We start from the raw sequence: 15,381 nt of genomic DNA, 5'->3' as shown, positions 1-15,381 counted from the left end.
AAAGCTCTGGGGTGTTGGGTGGATTTAGTGGTAGGATTTCGAAAGGCTAGATCTTTAAAATTGCAATTAAAATCTTACGTTTAAGAGCCAACAAAGGAATGACAGTACTATCTAAGCTCAAAGCCTGGATTACCACTCAGTCTGCTGCTCTTCCGTAGCTGCAGAGGAAAAAAGGCCAAAAGTTTCTCTGTTTAAACTACTGCTGAATTTCACTGCGCAGCCTTTCAGCATTGAAAGTTCTCTCAAAAGAGATAACAATTATAGCTAGAAGCCATTTTCCCAAGGGTGTAATGTAATTGCCTGTTTGGCCACGGCCTTACTGTTGTTTCACGGCCTTTTGCTTGATGAAAGTCCTGGTGAACATACACAATGAAGAGAGCAGGCTTTCAATCTCCTGAAATATGAGTTCATGCTAGACTGTGTTGCTGGGGGAATTAATCAGGGCTCACTCAAAACGCTTTCACACGTTTACTGAACTTAGCTTCACCCAACCCTTCCTGTTCTTTAATTGAATCTCTTAGTTTCTTGTGCATGTCCTCTCTTTCGTTAGAGTGCTCCTACAAATCAGGCACACAATAAGGCAGCAAACTTGAAAAGTTGAAGTCGTTGTTAAAGTTCACCTCAAAAATGGAAATGTAGTCATTTATTAGTCATCCTCATTTCATTACCATAACGGTACACTGGTACTCTTTCTGTAAAACAAAAAAGCCTTTTTGAAACGCAAATTTTTGAGACACAAATTAAATTTAGGAACTTCAGCAGAAAAAAAAAAAAACAAAGATATTGCATGATTTCAGAAAACACACACACACACACACACACACACACACACACACAGAGTTGGGCAAATTACTTCCAAATTGTAAAACATTATTTATTACTAGTTACTCTCTTGTAAAAGTTACATTACAATATTACTGTCTCTGAATTGTAATGCGGTACACTACTTTTGTGTTACTTTCATTAACATAACTACAGAAAAGCCAATCTAAATAGCTAAAATGTTTATTGCAGCTTATTACATATTTAGTATACTGTCTCCAATTCTACAGCATAATAAGATCTCCAATTCTACAGCATAATGTAATAGGCACAGTGAAGACTCACAATACAGTAAGTAACAGTGACCGTCAGAATTACTAAAGTAGACAAACATCTAATGAAATGTGTCTTAATATTTACAAGTAAATTGAGAACCATATTATTTCAGGTTAAAATGTGTTGTTGTAACGTGCATTACTGAGATTGTAAGAAGTATATTACCAAAATTTTATTAGTAATGCGTTATATAACTTTTTGCTGTAAAGCAGTAATATATTACTATAATTATGTTTCCTTATATATATATATATATATATATATATATATATATATATATATATATATATATATATATATATATATATTTGTCACAGGGTGAAGAGAGCTCAAACAAAAACCCTGGAGGTTTTATTTACAATTAGTGCAAAGATAAGGTGCCAGTTCAAACTGTGTCCTGGTGCTTTCCTTGTTGCAGTGGATCTGTGCCGTGCTTTATGGGGCTAATTGGTCACATGCTGCTGTCTGGAGGGGAACAAGAGAAAGGTGTCAGTCTTCACTTTCAGGGAGGCCATGTTCGACTACTGGCATGCCTCGTGAGGTTTATGTATCTGGCTCTTGACAAAGGAATGGCTGTGAGCAATCAGCCGGTGATGGGTGCGGTCAGGTGCTCCTTGTTGTTTTCTAGAGTGATGCTGATTGATCCTCAGGTCACTCATCACACTCCCCCTGACAGGGGAGAAAAAAGGAGTGGGTGGGGAGTAAACCCTGACAGACCTGCAAAAGCTGACCCAAGAAAGGCCGTCCGAGGTGGCGTTCGCTCCAGCTCAGTGATGCACAACAATGTGGAAGTCCTAGAGTGCAAGGAACCATCAGGTCACCCTGGCGTTGGTGTCTTTGGCTTGGGCTCTCCGCTGTAGAGGGACATGGTTGGTGACTAGGGTGAACTTCTGGCCCAAGTGGTAGTACCGCAACTCCAGGAGTAGTTTCTCTTGTCCAGGGTCAGTTTTAGGTTTTAGGTTTAGCTGATTCTGAGAGAGGCGCCTGCCAATATCCCTTATTGAGGTCCAGGGTCGATATGTACCAGGCCCCTCCCAGCCGATCCAACAGCTCGTCCACTCGAGGCATGGGGTAGCCGTTAAATTCTGAGATTTCATTCAGCCGATGGAAGTCGTAACAGAAGCGGAGGGTGCCATCCAGTTTTGTGACCATCACGCATCTGTTGGACCTCGACCTCAATAGCTTGCCAACGAGCTTCAGGGCCGTTGCCAGACGATGACACATGGGACCGAACGGATGTCGTGCTCTATTACATTGGTCAGCCCAAGGTGAGGAGAGAACACGTCAGAGAACTGACCGATCAGGTGTTGGGAGTTCCCACTTCTTGACATGTTGTGACATAGTGACACTGTTACCTAAAAGCCACACTTCACAGAACAGTACAAATCAAACTCTGACTACAGTTTTATTTATTCTTTTTTTCTTTAAACTCAAAAAGGGGACTTGTGCTTTTGCCTGCCCATTGCTTATTCAAGCACATCAAAGTTCATCACACAAAAACAACAAAAAGGATTTAAGGTTTTTCAATTCAATATCAACAATATCAGAACCATATGTTCAATAGTACTGCAAAATAATCTCAAAAGGCTTTTTCGGTAAAAAAAGTCGGTAAAGCAATTCAAATGTACAGAAATTCACAACACATCAACATAGCCTTTTTATACTTAAGATTCATGCTCTTTTACATGTTTGAATTAAAGTTTACTGTTGGTGGGTGTGCGTGTGAGTTGTAACCCCCTCTTCTTTGAGAGTAACTGTTGCTTAAGTTAGGTTATTTTTGCTGAGGTAGATGAATGAATAGTTCATGGGCTACCTGGAGTCCAACACACAGTCAGTGCCTTCTGGCTAAGTCAAAACTTGCTCCAGTTTACAGCATTCCAATCAAACACAGCTGTTTAACGAGTCGCGAACAGCCACATCCTCATCCACTGTGCAGCATTAAAACCATCATTTCCAGTTGAAGCCTCCATTGCGGTAATTTTACTACTTAAGTTTCAGTTGTCGGCCATCCAGTCACCCCAAGGAAAAGAGCAGCTTGCAGGAGCTGTCTAATCCTAGCTCTCCTCCACCAGGCAGCAAACAAACTAAGCTTTCATAACACGGTAAGTTCCGGTCTTTTCATCTTAGGTTCGGCACATTTTTTGTACATGTCTACAGACCTCAGGCAGTTCACTTTTACATTCAATCAATGAAAGACTTGCACTCTTAATTCAGCAGACAAACTCTCATACCCGGTTTAGCAGTCAAACTCTCATACCTCCAGTTTACTGGACCAAACTCTTATCATATGAACACACACCTGTGACTAATCTGACTCTTCCCCCATTTACTGCATTGCGGGTTTTGTACACTCTGGTCTGCCAGCTGCTGTTCCCAAGCCTCCTTGGCGACATCCAGGAGGCCACAGGTTTGCCGGCCAAAGAAGAGTTTGAAGGGGTAGAAGTCAGTTGAGGCCTGGGGAACTTCCTGTATCTCAAACAGGACGTATGGCAGAATGAGGTACCAGTCGCATTTGTCCTCCGCGACCACACATCTTAGCATTTGCTTCAATGTCTGGTTGAAGCATTCCATGAGTCCGTCGGCTTGGTGATGGTACACTGTGGTCCTCAACTGCTTCACCCTCAGGAGCCGGTAGAGGTCAGCCATTAGCCGGGACATGAAGAGGGTACCATGATCAGTCAGGATCTCTCCTGGGAATGCTGACTCAACTTAACTGCATGAACAGTTCCTTCACGCTGGCCTTTGTGTTTGTTTTTCTTAAAGGAACTGCCTCTGGATAGCTGGCGGCATAGTCGGTGATCACCAGCACGTTATGTTCCCAGGCAGACTTCAGCAATGGCCCCACAAGGCCTATCCCAATGTGCTCGAAGGGCACCTCAATGATGGGCAGCGGTATAAGTGGGCTGGGGGGCCCGCCAAAATCCGAATTACATCAGGATTTGAAGACGGGTGTTGGCTCCCCCTAGGTGACCTGTGAGTGCACATGTTGGTGGTAGCATCATGGTCTGGAGCTGCATGAGTGTTGCTGATACTGGGGACCTGTGGTTCACAACATGTACTGTGACATTCTGAGGGAGAACATGATGCCTCCCTTCAGAAACTGTGCTGAACAGCAGTTTTCCAACATGATAATGACCCCAAACACACCGTCAAGATGACAAATGCCTTGATGAAAAAGCAGAAGGTAAAGGTGATTAAGTGGCCAAGTATGTCTCCAGACCTGAACGCACCTGTGGGGCATCCTCAAGCAGAATGTGGAGAAGCACCATGTGTCTAACATCCAGCAGCTCTGTGATGTCATTATGAAGAAGTGTAAGAGGATGCCAACAACAACCTGTGCAGCTCTGTTGAGCTTCCATGCCCAGGAGGTTTAAGGCAGTGTAGATACCAGTGGTGCTCCTACAAAATATTGACATTTTGGACACAATGTTGACTTGTTCACTTAGCATGTACTAATTTTTGTTGCCAATTATTATGTTATTTTTAGAGGACAGTAAATTTGTACTTCTATACAAGCTGCACATTGATTACATATTAAAGTTAATATATATTAAAGTTTCATTTGTGCAGTATTGTCCCTTGAAAACATAGGTCACACAAGGCACATGAGGAATAAAAACAAACACAAATCTCAAGAGGTGTGACAGTTTGTCCCCCTCTCCGAAGGGCAGGATGGAGGATGAATATGGAGAAGGGACAAAGGTGGGATGGTAAAGGTTGATTGAAGAAGGTTCAGGAGGTGGATGACCGGGAGGAGCACGACAGAGTCCAGGATGGAAGGAGGAGCCAGGGTGGATACAAGAGGGACTTGGAGTAGGAGGAGCCAGAAGAGAACCAGGCCACAGCCATGTTGGTAGCCCACGGTGGAGCTGATGGAGGGAGGCCGACCAACTGCAACAGAGCAGGTGGAGGAGGAGCCTGAAGCAGAAACGGAGAGCTGATGGGCCAAGGCAGAGAAGATAAGAAAAAACCCATGACGGTGTGAATAAAACACCACAAACTAAAATTGCCTTAAATGGTACATTCACTGTAGTGGACACCATGCATGCAAGGGTTAATTAATACTGTGCGAGCCTTTCAGGGTGGCTCTGGAGTTTAGTAATTAGGCTAGGGAATACTTTCATCCTGTCTGCCTTTGTCAGCTAGTTCATCTGTAATACTCTGCAAAATGTGTATTTAAAGACCTGCCAACCAAGGTCATCTATCATTTTCTGAATAGTTATTTGTCAGTATTACCAATAAGGCTGTGTATACACTGCCCAGGCCCTACCGCAGCATAATAACATCTATTATGTGGCTAGCAGAGTGTCTGTATCCTTCAGCAAGTGCATGCTGCTGGCAACTGTGACCAAAACGAATGCCATTAGCTTGGAGGTGATTGATTTGCCGAGAAGAGATCTTTCATTTCACCCATCATGGGGCTGATGAAAAATAAGTGTTGATTTGAAGGACAAGTACTGGAGCAGAACTTGGATGGCAAAACTGTTGAATTTTGGCACAGGGAATGTGAGCTTCAGGGGTGGTTGATCAACCTGCTCAGCTTCACATGCTGCAAGCCACTCATCTCAAATGACAAACTTATGTGTCCTTTTTCTCTCGAGCAACATTTGAATAATATATGTTATAAGGGACAGTGTATTGACATTGAACTTCCTGCTATTGAAATCACAATATGTGTCGAGTACCAGACCCTTTTTAATACTGATGGACGGACTGTGGAGTTTGTGTTGCTCAGCATGCGGTTGGGCACATACAGGCTTCTCTCTTGTCTTTGTTGGCGGGGGATAATGATAAAGCGCCTTATGCGTATTCATTAAGAGACAGCACCGAATGGCGCTACCGTTTCCCTGCACGTTTCTGAGCCCACAGCTTCACGCATGAAGGACATGAGCAAATCCATGCCGGGAGTTTTGGTTTTGGAATCACATGACCTCTGATGATCAGATGCCTTTGGGGATTCCAGAATAATTTGCCTGGTGAAAAGAACACACTTTGCCTTGCCCTTAATTAACAGAGAAGGCAAAGCATGTTTAAAAACCAGAACAGCAGAGACCTTGAGGAGAACTAAAAAGAGAATTAATTAACATTTAGAATGGCGTGCCAACTAGATTGTTCTGAATTGAACAATATTAGTTAGACCTGAATCGTTTGCCTGGTCAGTTTTTAATCCCTGAAAATGGATCGTATTCATTTTCTGAACAACTGAAAATTGAACAAGGCATTTGATGATGTGTTTGGTTAGTATGACCAGATAAGCAAGAAATTATTCTTGATTTTTGAATTTGGCTAATTCATAATAATTCATAATTCTAAATATAACATATAAATAGAAGTAAACATAACAATGTAGAAGAGTTAAATACAAACTCTTTTCTTTTTATTTTCAGAAAGATTCAACATTTTGCTGGCCAATATGGCTGACCACATACTATTTTCTAACGTTTTATCATAACTACTAGGGCTGTGCGATTCTGAAGAAAAATAATGCAATATTCAGTATGCAATACAATAAAGCTTGTAGTATGTAAAATCAATTTAAATTACACTCTAAAAAAGCTTACTTGGCAACCCAGTGCTGGGTAAATATTGGACAGAACACATGCTGGGTTATTTTGACTCAGTCTGTTGGGTTAAATGTCTTTTACGAAACATGCTGGGTTTTTTTATTTAAGTGATCTATTGTTTAAAAATGATTATATTTTTGGCTACAAATGGACTGGGGAAAAAAAAATTACTAGAGGCAACAGCAGTAATAAAAAGATTAACATTATAAAGCAAGAACACATGGAAGTGCACCAAAACAGTGCTGACAATAAGAAACTCTCTTCTCTTTGAAAAGGCTCATGCACTAACTGTACTGTAACAGTAACAGCTGGGTTTTTTCATTAAAAAAAACTGACCACCAACAGAAAAACTACCAGGCACCTTGGTAAAAATATTAAAAACAAACGGGGTGAACCCTGCATTCGGGCCAATAAATAACCCAACAATTTTAAGAGTGTATGTTTCACGTTCTTTCTTGGAAAGGAAACCCTCACTGAAACCTCTGAATGTTACCAGTTTTGTCATTACTTCATTATCATAAAAAAAAAATGAATAAAAAATAAAAAAAGCTACAAAGGTTATTCAGTCAAGCACAACTTGTCAGTGAAGCATGGCTGTTATCTAATAAATATTGTATATTTATGCAGTTAGACATACTGATAAAATAAATAGTTTTGGAAGTGTAGTGCACAAATGGACTGTTCTTTTTAGAGAGAGAGAGAGAGAGAGAGAGAGAGAGAGAGAGAGAGAGAGAGAGAGAGAGAGAGAGAGAGAGAGAGAGAGAGAGAGAGAGAGAGAGAGGCGCTGAATAGAGCTGGCTGTGTGGTTGTTTACCTCCTCTTGCTCGGCAGTAAGGTATTACAAATTTGACATTAAAAACAGCATTCATTCTACTATAAGGCTAATCAAAGCAGTTAAGCTACTGTCAGAGAAACTTGTAACTTGTAGTGTTTGGAGTCCTCTGCGTGCTGAACGTTAAGGACACGCTGAAGCCAGTTTAATTCCTTTCACAGTATATCTTTCCTTTCACAGTATATCTTTCTAAACGTTTTCACACAGATCATTGCTATGATGTGAGGAAAAAAAGAATCAAAAAGTGAGACAAAATGGCACAGTTTGAACGGGTTACCTACAAGAATCAGTTAGGGTTCAATAATGGCCATTGCGACTATGAAAGACTATAAGCCGATCCTTAGAGTTACGAAAAGGAAATAATTGCTTCATATTTGTAATAGCCTACACTTCACAAATGATATAAAACAGCTAGAAAACACATTTAAAATATCTTATATTTGTCCGTGCAACCTTGTACATTTATATAAATTCTGTAATATAATGATATACCGTCATATACGCACACACTTGCCTCATTTTTTTTCGTTCGCTAGCTTCAGGCAGAAGGTGAAAAAGGCGGCAGTCACGCGCGTGTGTGCGCGCTTGGTGCACAGAGGCGGGGGAGAAAAAGGCGGCAAGCGCGTGAAGGGGGATGAGAAAAGCTCGTGTGCGCTGCACTCGTAGTCTACCGGTGTCGGTTTCCAGGCTGTGATCGGTGTTCTCTGTGTCCGTCTTTCCTTCACTTCTCTCTCTCTCTCTTTCTCTGTGTAATTTAGCAACAGTGGCGCACCAATCCTCTGAAGAACGACTCTAGAGATCAAATCTCACGTCTCACTGGGATTTTGCTGCATTTCTACCGTTTTCCCCTCAGCATCTTCTCTCCTCTGTGTAACCGTCAGCGGTCTCGTCACAAACTGAATGTCTCTTGCTGTCTGTGGTAATTTGTTATCATGACCACAGCAAAGGAGTCAAATATATCGACCAAAGCAGCTCAACAGCAAGATCAGGTACTGAAGTGATTTATTTATTTTTACTGGAGAGGGATACAGATACTTTTTTTTTTTTCAAGAGGTAAATTGCTTTAGCTGAACGTGAGGTGATTTTGTAAACCTGTCAGTAAATAAGTATCAGTTCTATCTGCCGAATTGTCTTAAATGTTTTATGCAAGCACCAGAAATTATTGACAGAAGATTCCTGACCATTGGTTCTTCAAGGAGAACGTGGCTATTACTATAACTGCACAGTTTTGCGTACCGGTTTAAAGTTATCAGCTTCAGTCAGCTGGAAGTTCATATTCATACGTGCATGTAGGCTGTTTATTCTGATTTTCACATGACTTTTTATAGGAAATTTAATTTCCGTAATGATATCATATTGTGAGAATACTTTTAAAAGGGCATATTGTCTGTCTTCTGTCGTCGAAAAAGAAAAGAAATACAGAAACAGAAGTCAGAAACAGAAATGACATTGCTTCCCTCTTTTATTTTTTGGAAGATTAGCTTGACTACCCCAACAGTGAACGTCTGTGCTTGATTTCAAGAGAGAAAGAGTGGAAGCAGGTACAGAAACAGCCACAGGCAATACTGACAGGAACAAAGTGCAGTGCAGGAAAAGCAGTGTGAAAGGTGGGAGCCCCGCTAGAGACAGCAGAGAGCGAGGGCAGGTGAACACGTCAAGGGCAGGCAAACTTTGACAACAGGAACGGTAGATCTTCTTTTCTTACACTGTTTTCCCAAAGGCAATAATCATCCAAGACCAAAGTTGACATTTATATTAAAAATCATGTAGTGTCTGTTAAGTTTAAACGTAACCATACCGACTATGCCTGTTACCATGTTAATGTAGTGACAGTTATAAAATAATGCTATAAAACAGCAGCGGGTAATCACGTCCCATAACCTGTAGGTGGATTGTATATAAATTTTCCTACCACTCAGACTTGAAGTACAACCTTCATGTTTTTTGAGTCTGGTCAGATATTCTCGTGTTTACTTTTTAGTTGACAGTGTCTCATATCGCTAGATGTCAATAATGATATAGAATCACAATAGAACAACCAAAGGTGTTAATCTTTTTGTGTATGAAGACTAACAAATAGAAAATAGCAGTGGTTTAATACAAGAACATGTCCTGTTTGCTGTAAGTCTTACTTAAACAGATAGACTCGATTGTGGAATAGATTGCTGTGATAAACTTATGTTCAATGATATAAACAATATATTGACTTCTACATCTTTTTTTCCCCAATTGTTTTATTTGTCTGCTGGAAGAATGTCAACTCTTACATTTCCTCAACTTTATTTTCACGGCTTTTCGGCAAACATTGATATGTGATCAGTTTACATTTAATTCATTCATTTAGAATACTGCATTGATTGACTGCCATAAAAAATGACATCTATGGCACCATGTTGTTTTATTTCTACTTACAGTGCTGAAGTAATATTATTTTGAGAATAGAGGAAGATAAGCTGCTAGTGTGCCTGTGTGAAACGGAGTGATGCAGCATCAGAATCTTTAACCTTTTATCAATGATGCCTTTGAGCATGTTCACATACAGATCTGAACATGATAGAAGAGCCATATTTTTTTCTTGAACTGTTTCGTATGTAAGATACAAGAAGATCCCAGTGTCAAGTAATTTGTCTGTCTACGGTAAATTTAAAATAAGTGTTACAAATAAAGCCAATCAAGGGCTTATTTCCTATACGGTAACGTAGCTTGCTGATTATCTATTATATTACAATGCTTCATTGAGGAATATAAGCATAGTGACTTTTTCGCACGTAAATAATGTTGTACTGTCGTTAAGGATATTGTTCAGTCATAACGTATTAATGTAAGGCAAATTAATGTCAGACTATTGCTGTAAATAAATATTGTTTATGAGGACTAAAATTTTAGTTCACTGCTGTTTTGCTTTTTCAAATGTTGTTTAATTAAAACGCAGGTTCCCACTTAAGTCATACTTTGCTTTCCCTCGGGGTGCTAGAGCGCATTCTCAACTGCGCAACCTTCGAAAACGCTGCTTCGTTCTTTTGCCATTTTACCAGACATAGAGTGAATTTTTATATTCATGCAATAAAAGAATGTCCGTAAGTTCACGTCAAGATACTATATGCTTCTAACCGCACGCCGAAATTTGTGGTTCTGAGCACACCGATTTAAGATGCAGTTTGTGATTATTTGCTGGAATGATGGTCTTGATTAACACAGAGCCGCCGAATGATAAAACTTGCAGGCATAATTGGTTAATGATGTATTTGGAAAGTGCACCCCTACATTTTTATTGGGCTCTGATTAAATCCACAACGCTGCAACTGATGAGGGCATAAAACCAGCTAAATACATTTTCATGATTTAGGTGATGCTTCATGCTAATTTTGAGTTATTTTAGGAGCCTTATGTCTTATTCTAAACTTACACGATCGGTGTCTTCTTGTCTATGTTTGATGTTTCTGTAGAAAGACTACTTTGGTCCAATAAATTGGATTAGGCTACCTGAGGCGATGCAGCAGTATAGAAACCAAGTACCTGCAAAATGTTTTGCTTGTCATATCGTGGCTGCTTTGGAGAAAACCGGTCAGACATGGTAGAGAACCTAAGAAAATGTGCACGACTGGCTAGGCCATGTCTCGGAATACATTATTATTATTGTGAGGATTTAAAGAATAGTAACAGACCCAGAGGCTATAGATATTTTGTATACATATAAACACACATATTCATAAACATAAATTTGTTCGCCCACATGCTTGTCTGTGGCCAAAAGATGGATCCAATTATCTAGTAATGTGTTGCAGATCACACTGATGTATAGGCCGAGACGAGGTACGCTCTCCTGGCACTGCTGTGGAGCAAGGCACTTTCAGCCTATAATCACACACACAAACACATAAACACACACTCTTGGGTGCATTTATCCAAAAGCTCATACTCACACACACACACACAAGCAACCCCTGACCTGCTCGAGCCTTTTGTGTGACTGACCATTTATTTCCTTAAATTCATAAACCCGCAAAATCACCATCACTCACAAGACAAATGCCAGCTGCCAGTGGGCGGTGGTGCAAATGCTAGGACGAAATAAGATTATAATAGTGCGTCACTTTGAGGTGACAGGCAGATTTTTCTAAATCTCAGCAAAATGTCTTTTATGAGGTTTTATGAGCATGCAGCCGGGTGGTGCTCGTGTCCAGAAGTGATGAGTGTAAGTCTGTTTCATATCAATTTCAAAAACAAATGTAGGTGTACAAACCGTTTTTGCTCTGTTTTGTGCAAAATTTCTTTGCAGTCTTAGATAATTTAATTTATAAGGCTGCTCAGTATCTCAAGAAAAACTTTCACTAAAACAAATTGTACACCCAAAAATTAAAGTTCGGTCATCATTTATGCACCCTTGAACCTGTAGGAGTTTCTTTCTTCTCTTGAACATGAAATTATTATATTTTGAACAATGAGGGTACACCATTTCGGGTCCCTAAAGACTTCCATAGTATAAGGGGGAAAAAATCTGTGGAATTCAGTGGGGACCAGAAACTGCTGTTTGGTTGCCAAGATTCTTCAAAATATTTTCTTTTGTGTTCAGAAGAAGAAAGAAGTTCATACAGGTCTGAAGCAACTTGACGGTGAGTAAATGATGAGAGATTTTTTTGTTGTGTTTTGAGGTATACTCTCCCTTTATGCAGTATTTATACAAACTTCATTTGGATTTTTATTTTTACAATGTGATGTTATCATTTGTTTCCAAATAATTTATTGGGTTTTTTTATGAATATAAAGAAAAAGCTAAATTATGTTTACAGTTTGGTCTACAAAATCCAGAGTTTCAGCAAGAATCTATATATTTGTGAATTTTGGGTGAAAGTGAAAGATTTCTCTACACAGATTTCACAATGGAATTCCTGCATCGACCGACAGAAAGCTGCTTGGTTTGAAAGTGACTTTCATGTGAGCTGTTCTTCATACATGATTACCCTGTTTATAATGAACCTTTTGCCCACAAATTTTTGTCAGTGTGACCGTACCTTAAAATATCGTTCATCCAAAAATAAAACCTATGTCAATAACCACTCAATTTCACTTGAGTTACAAACCCATAAAACCAGAAGGTTAATTTTTGGAACAAAAATACGATATTTTTAATGAAATTAAAATGGCAATGTTCAAGGCCCTGAAAGCTAGTCTATGTGTGGTTTAACCTTAATTTTTAAAAACTGTGAAAATACTTTTTGTGTAAAGAAAACAACAATAACAAAATGACTTGACATGGTACTCTTGTGAATGCGCCTTGAAGACTGACACAGAAGAAAACAAAAAAAAAAGTGGATCAAAGTTTTTAGCTTTTTTGCACTCATATTCTCATAGCTTCATAAAATTAAGGTTGAGCCACTCATGTCACATGAATTTTTTTTTTTTTGGATGTGGTAGGCGAGTTGCTGTCTAGGCTTACGCCTTTAACATTCACGATTAGGAAATAGGTCATTAATACGGCTGTTCTGATTGATTGGCTGCTGATCAGAAGTATGTACAGTCTGTGGCCTGACCTTGACCAATCACATAAACCAACGGCAGTTTGAAGGCCATATTACTTTCACGTCATCACTAGTGTGATTATTATAGCAAATGGCATTAACGGCAGTAGCTGTTCAGTCTCACGCGTGCTCTTCCTCCACTCTCTTCTCAGCTCTCCCTCACAGAATGTTCTAATAATGGAACAACAACAAAAAAAAGAAACTAAATGGAAAAGCGGGGAGTGCAATTATTAATGACGTATTTGCATACTTTATAACAAATAAAACAAATAAAAATGTAATAAATTATTAACACCTACATTATTAAGTATTTAATATAATTTTGATATTACCACATGTATGCTATTTTCTAATTATCCTGAAGCACATACTGTATGAATAAGATTGTTATTCCTTTTAGGTTATTGTTTTATTTTTTTGTGATCATATATATTATTATCATGTAACCGACCTAAAGTATTTTTTATCATCAAAAATAGGAAAGCATCGATATTAGCAGTTAACAGTAACCATAAGCGGTGAAATTAAATTCAAGTGGACATGAAAGATTAAGCAAGAAAACAAACAAACTAACAAACAATACATTAATAAATAAATAAAATGATCCGTATTAGCTGTTAAAATCCTAATTGGTGCCTCCCTAGCAATTAATGTGGCACACAGTCTCAATTGTGCTGGCTGCTAAAATGTCACCAGAATGTTTTGAATATGTGTTTAAATAATGACAATCAACAGGCCGTTTAGTTATCCTGAAGCTGTGGATTCATTTAGATGGCATTTATTTCGAAATGCCAGCTTCCCTCAAGGGCGTAATTGGATAATTGGATTTCATAAAATCAAGAGAGTGCAACTTTGCATGACAGACCTCTGTTTGTGTTTGCAGATATTTTTCGGTCCTATATTTTAATAAGGTCTTTTTGGGACGTGGATGTCAGGCCAGAATAACTTCATACTTGTTTTGTCGTACTACTTTTGCCTTTGTCGGTGTACACACCGGGACAGGTGTGTAATAGAACTCGCACACATGACTCAGGGTTTCTTGCAAGCTCTGTTACTGTCAGGCTGTTCTGTAATGAACAGAAGGAGCAGACAGTGGGACGTGTGTTTGGCAGGGTGCGTGTGCCCTCTCTCCTGGGGCAGCTCATACCCTTCTCAGCGAGGCTTGGTATTAGAGCCCATATGTTGACTCAAGACAGATCCACTATCCTCAGAGAGCCTAGCCTGATTTATTTACACAAACTCTCTATATCTGTCACTCGTAGATTTGTTTAGGCTTGTATAGAAATTATCTTGTGTGTTTGCACTGGCACAAGCTGTTAGTAAATCTGGCTCTACGTTTTAGTTGAACATCTTTTTTAACCTTTTTGGCGCTTCACCTGTGTAAAATTCAATTTAATCTCAGTTAATATGAAGTCATAACCGCACATGAAATAATTACACAAAAAATGTAAGGTTTAAAAGTCGTTGAATATAGTTTTAGACAAAGTCAAACAAACCAAAAACAAACCAAAGGTGCTTTAGCAAATATAATACCTGCACATTGCTGTGTATAAACCCCCAGGAACTTCTTTTGTACCTTTTTGTGTGTTAACTGAGAGGTAATTTTAAATTGTTATCTGTAGTAATTAACAGAATGGCACAAATGTCCTTTATTGCTTAATAACCCAGACTTTTATTTTAAGATGACTGGATTTACTATTCCTTTGTGCCTGCGTAACCCAAAGCTTTTTCAGATTCATTTTCCTGTATGTTCACGGCGTCAATAAAACAGTTCTAATATGGCACAGATGTAGATAATTATACAGCATTCGAAGGGCATTTGGGGAAATTATCAGGATTTATATATTTATTTTTTTTTTCGTTTTTTTTTTTTTTTAGCTTTGCAGTGTCAATGGATCAAGGACAATACAGGATTGTGAAGCTTCTTTAGCACACTCTGTTTTAAGGGAATGTTTGTCCCTGCTGCAGTTATGATCAAAAGAGCCTTTGAGTTCTACACCTTGATGAGACAATAGATTGGAATCTGGCCATCAGCGCAATGCATCATGGGCATTGCCCTCTGCCCAACAACAGCTACTTTTTTACCGGACAGGCAGAGCTGCTGGTAAAGCTTAGATGAGATAATAAAAAAAAACCTGGATTCTTCTTTTTTTCTCTCTCTCTTATCCTTTGCTCATTTCACGTCTTTGCTGGCTGCGAAATCAAATGGCATAGTATTCGTGCATTTGTGATATCAGCATGTGTTTAGTGTAGTCTCAGATTTGTGGCCCGAAGACAGTGTGTTACTGGAAGGGTGAAAGTATTGTTTACACTCATCACAGTAATCATTGGAGCAGGTTTTGAAGAATGGCTTAAAAGAAAATAAGAA

At 39.2% G+C, this 15,381-nt stretch overlaps 1 protein-coding gene across 4 annotated transcripts in view; it reads left to right on the top strand.

The window, feature by feature from the left end:
* The window catches only part of dpp6a (dipeptidyl-peptidase 6a), a 343,738-nt gene that overhangs the window by 212,456 nt on the left and 115,901 nt on the right, over window positions 1-15,381 (top strand). The window contains exon 1 of one of the 4 annotated variants that reach the window (XM_043226510.1): window positions 8,087-8,483. The exons of the other annotated variants lie outside the window; for them this stretch is intronic. Coding sequence (XP_043082445.1) covers window positions 8,427-8,483 — 57 coding nt within the window. The 5' untranslated portion in view covers window positions 8,087-8,426. Of the gene's footprint in view, window positions 1-8,086; window positions 8,484-15,381 lie in introns of those variants that run through there. 4 annotated transcript variants of the gene reach the window in all.

The sequence above is a fragment of the Puntigrus tetrazona genome, chromosome 24 (assembly GCF_018831695.1).
Source record: "Puntigrus tetrazona isolate hp1 chromosome 24, ASM1883169v1, whole genome shotgun sequence".
Lineage (NCBI taxonomy): Eukaryota > Metazoa > Chordata > Actinopteri > Cypriniformes > Cyprinidae > Puntigrus > Puntigrus tetrazona.
The sequence above is the reverse complement of the archived record's forward strand: the minus strand, read 5'-3'. Positions and strand labels throughout refer to the sequence as shown.